Source organism: Passer domesticus, chromosome 10 (assembly GCF_036417665.1).
Source record: "Passer domesticus isolate bPasDom1 chromosome 10, bPasDom1.hap1, whole genome shotgun sequence".
NCBI lineage: Eukaryota > Metazoa > Chordata > Aves > Passeriformes > Passeridae > Passer > Passer domesticus.
In genome coordinates this window covers 34,633,327-34,637,931 of record NC_087483.1, presented here as the reverse complement: position 1 = coordinate 34,637,931, position 4,605 = coordinate 34,633,327, and the positions used below count along the sequence as shown (strand labels likewise).

The 4,605-nt window shown below is 58.7% G+C and overlaps 1 protein-coding gene across 1 annotated transcript; it reads right to left on the bottom strand.

Annotated features, from left to right (window-relative positions):
• Nucleotides 1-2,027: 2,027 nt before the first annotated feature.
• Nucleotides 2,028-4,380, bottom strand: C1QL2 (complement C1q like 2). Its single transcript, XM_064435140.1, has 3 exons — nucleotides 4,271-4,380; nucleotides 3,207-3,966; nucleotides 2,028-2,818 (listed from the first exon to the last, which is right to left on the bottom strand). The coding sequence occupies exons 2-3, from the start codon at nucleotides 3,843-3,845 to the stop codon at nucleotides 2,639-2,641; spliced, it is 819 nt and encodes a 272-aa protein (XP_064291210.1). The 5' UTR covers nucleotides 3,846-3,966; nucleotides 4,271-4,380; the 3' UTR covers nucleotides 2,028-2,638.
• Between the last annotated feature and the right edge of the window lie 225 nt (nucleotides 4,381-4,605).

Here is a 4,605-nt window from a genome sequence, read left to right as displayed (position 1 = left end):
GACTGGGACAGAGGAGCCTGTCCAAGCAGATGCTGGGTGAGAGCTATCAACCCCCCACAGAGGCAATCTGGGAAGACCCTGCAATGAGGAGAGGAAACAAAAAAGCCTGTGAGCAGCTGAGGGAGACGTTCATTCTATCGATTGTGTAAACTGTCAGTGGAGGGGCGATGAGCAATTTTTTTTTTGTTTCTGTCCTGGGGAATAATCCAGCCTGATAATTAGTACATAAGAGATAAGTGGAAAATGAGACATCTAGCGAGGGTGGTTCAAGCCTCCTCATGACATTGATAATGTGCAGATACATAGATCACTGTCGGGGCAAACTGCCACTGTGAGCCTGTGTCTTCCCATTGCCTCATCAATCCATCATCCGCTTAGCTACTGACACCTTGGCAGGCACACACCACCAGCCCTGCATTTGAATTGAGAGGAGCAGGCTCCACCAGGGAATACAGATTTAAAAATCTAAGATTCAAATTTGTTTAAGTATTGTGAACAGCAATTCCCTTGCAAGGCATCTTCATTGCCCTTTTGCCAAGGGGGAACAGTTGGGTCTTTGTTAGAAGTACAAATTGCTTCTTAATGCAAAGGATAAAGCAGAGCCCAGGCACCTCCTTAGAATTCCTCCTGGCTCCTGCTAATGCTGCTGCATGTCAATTTTAATTTTTTGAAATTTAAACCAAGGGCTTTGTGTCTAAGCTCCATTTCATTGAAGGAGGGAGGAGGAATAGTCAAAAAGGATTACGGATCCGGTGGGAATTGAGGATCCATAGCAATTATACTTCATTTGGATGGTCTCAGACACTGGATTTAATCATATTCTAAATAGTACAAATCGACAAGACATAAGAGATTGATAAGTGTCTAACACGTGTACCTGGTTATGAACTCTGCTTCCCTCAGCAGGGGATGTTTGAGGACAGGATGGAAGAATTGCCTTTCCCTTTGACCCTCCCCTTCCAGCCAAGGAGAAGACAATACCCACTGAGGACTAGGTAGGAGACAGGAGTGACTCTAAGAACTTGGTCATCGTGGGGCTGCCCCAAAGTGGGGCTGGAACAAGTCCCACTGAGTCCCACAAGTCTGACTGTGGCTCCCTTTCCTCCTGTGACATCGGGGCAGGGGCAAAGCTCCAGCCTTGGCAGAGCTGTTTCAGACCAGCTCCTGTCTCTCTTGTCTGTGAAACTGCACTAACACTGGGAAGGGCAGAGAGCTGATAGGGAGGCAAGACTTTCAGGAGGGAAAAATGAAATGACAAGACAGCAAAATGAAAGTAAGTGCTTTTGTAAATCAATTTAGCACTTCTAGCTTCAGCAGAGCAGTCCCAATTTACCCAAACTGAGGAGGTTACCTACTGGGGTGATGATGACAAATGCACCTCCTCCACCAAAGGCTCAGAACCACATGCACTACTGATGCATACCAGTGCACTACACCGGTGCATTTTGAAAAAGACCATGGGTGACTGGGATTTACAGAGGACCATCAGGAGAAAACCCTTCTAAATGGTCTGAATCCATCAGCCTTGAGTGAGTTTTCTCACCCAGCCCTTCTCAGGCACTGTGCAGACCCATCTTCAGTCAGGTGTGGTTTCCAACCCATACGCACACTGCAAGTGCAAGGGTTTAAACAAACTCCCCTGCAGCCTTCTTAACATTTGTCAAGCATGTTACAGAAATATGGCTTCTATAATCACTGATTAAACTGCTTTTTCTGTACTTCACTAACCTCTGAATCAGGTTTTAACTCAGTAAATCTGTTTAGGAGATTCGCTCCATACCCCCACTTTCACCTCTTGATAACTGTGTGCCTTCTTTTCACAAAACTGCGTAACAATGAAGCTTTTTTCCTTCCCTCTACTTCTTCTCAGCCCCCTTGAACCATATTCAAGACCTAGGCAAGGAACCCCATCCTAACTTTAAATATGACTACAGACCTAAAGAACCCCCTCCTTTACTCCCCACCCTCCTGTGGCACCACCACAGTGCTGCTTTGTAGCACTGGAAGAGACAGAAAGCAAGAAGGCATTGTCTAAAAACATAATTTAATGTGGTATTTGGGTGGCTGTAGTCAATGACCAAATTCTTTTGCAGACAGAAACAGGTTTGACGTTAATGACACCATCATTCACACGAGCATTGCATTGCACAGAAAGAGAAGTTTACACTTGACCCCATACAAAGCAGCAGAGGAAAAAACAGTTATGATCCAGTCCCGCTTCGTGAATAGTCGATCTGAAAATTCAACATCGTCATTAATACTTATTGATGAAAAAATGTGACCTGTTCAAATTCCGTGTGTGACACAGTCCAAACTCTGGGCTCTTTTAAACCCTCCTGGAACCAATCAGAGTTTCAAGCTGCCAAGTTCCTCATGTGACACACGAAACACTCAGGCAGACAAAGGGAGAGTGGGGGTCAGAAGAAACGGGGGAGAGTAAGGAAGGGGTTCTGTTTGTTTCATTTCTATTTCGTTTCCACAAGGGTGAAAATAAAAACATACAAACTGGTAATGAAGCTAAAGTGACCTGCGGAGACAGTGGACACCAGCAGGAACAGCAGCACGATGGGGTAATGGAATTGCCAAACAGCCCCATGTGCATCAGTGGCGGGGCCAGTCGTGTCGTGTCACTCGTGGGTTAATCAGGGTATAAAAGAAAGCCAGAGAAAGTGCTGTACTTATTGTTGTTGCCTCCGTGTGCTTTGCCTCCATCCAGCTTGACGTACACTTCGTCGCCGGAGTCCAGGTGCAGCACCACGCTGTTGCTGGCATAGTCGTAGTTCTGGTCGGCGTCTTGGGCGATGGCACTGGCCCGCACCTGCCAACACAGCCGCTGGGCACATCAGCCCCCCTGTCCCTCTGTTAGCCCTCCGAGTCACTCTTCCGCGCCCCCCATCAGTCCTCCACCTCTTTCCCGGCCCCTCCATCAATGCCCCGAGTCTCACTTTCCCAACCCCTGCACTACGCTGTGTCCTCCATCCCGCCTCTGCCCTCGCTTCTCACTCTCCCCGGCCCGGCAGAAAAGTTTGCAAGCCGGCAGTTCGGAATTCGCCGCGGCTGCAGAGGTGCACCCCCCCCCGACGGCGCGAAGGATGCTCCCGCTGGCTCCTTTCCCGGGAGCGGCGCCCGCGGGACGGGGACGGTGGGACGGGGACGAGCGGGGGACCCCGGGCGGGGAGGACGCGCGGGGCAGCGGCGGAACCCACCTGGCCGTTCTTGCAGAGGTCGGCCCACATGCTGGTGCCGTCGCCGCCGCGCATGAGGATGTGGTAGGTGAAGAAGTAGATGCCGCGCACCTGGCAGGTGAACTTGCCGCTGGCCGGGTCGTAGTGGTTGCCCAGGTTGGTCACCACGTCGTCGAACTTGAGCACCTCATAGCCCTCGTGGGGGCTCTTGAGCCCCACGTAGAAGGCGATGCGCGGCCCGCTGAAGGCGGCGCTCAGCCCGCCCGCCGCCTCGCCGCCCGCCGCCGCCCCGCCGCCGCTCCCGCCGCCGCCCGCGCCCGCCAGCGCCAGCCCGGGCAGCCCCGGCTTGCCCGCGTCGCCCCGCTCCCCCGGCGGGCCCCGCGGCCCCGGTGGGCCCGGCTCCCCGGGCGGCCCGCGGGAGCCCGGCTTGCCCGGCCGGCCCGGCTCCCCCTTGGGTCCCTGGACGAAGGGCGGCGGGGGGTTGGCGCCCAGGTCCTGCAGGGCCTCCACGGCGGCGGTGCTGCCGGGGCCGGGCGGCCGCCCGCCGCTGTACGGGTCGCAGATCATGCGGCAGGTGCCCATCATCTCGTAGTGGGCGCCGGTGTCGGCGGGCGCTTGCAGCAGCAGCAGGGGCACGGCGACCAGCAGCGCGACGGCCATGGCCAGGGCGAGCCCGGCGGCGGCCAGCAGCCGCCTCCTCCGCTGCCAGAGCCGGGCGGCGGCGGCGAGCAGGTCCTCCTTGCCGTGCGAGGCAATGGTGGCGCGGGGGGCCGGCCGCTCCCTGCGGGGGACGGCAAGAAGAGGCGGTGAGACCCCGCCGCCGGCGCCTCCCCGCCCGGCCCCCGCCTCAGCCCGCCCGCCGGCCGGCCGGGAGCCCCGCCATGCCGAGAGCCGCCCCGCTCCGCTCCGCTCCGCTCCGAGGGGACGCGGCGCCCCGAGCGCCCGGCGGCGCTGGGCGGGCGCGGGGGGCGTCGCCTCGGCGGCGAGCGGGCGCCCGGCTCTCCCCCTCGGTGCCGCGAGGGGGGACGGGCTCGCCCGCCCCCGTCGCCGCCCCGACGTGGGGGGCGCGGGCAGGGCGGACCCACCTGCGGGGGGCCGGGGCGGAGCCGCCTGGGGGGCTCCGGGGCGCCGCCGTCGTTGCGGTCCGCGGCCGCCCGTGTGCCGCCCGCCCGCTCGCTCGCCCAGCGCCGGTGGCGGCGCGGCCCCCCGGGCGGGGCGGGCGGAGGGGAGGGGAGAGGCGGCGGGGCGTCCCGCACGCCCCCGGGCGCTCCGGCTGCGGGGGGAGACCGCGCCCGCCCCGCCGTCAGCAGCGGAGTCGCTGCGGGTGCCGCCCAAAGTGCTGGAAGCGGGACGGCCGGGGACGCATCGCGTTGTCCCGTTCACCTGCCGCCTGGAGCGCTTCCTCCCCGCATCTCTCCAT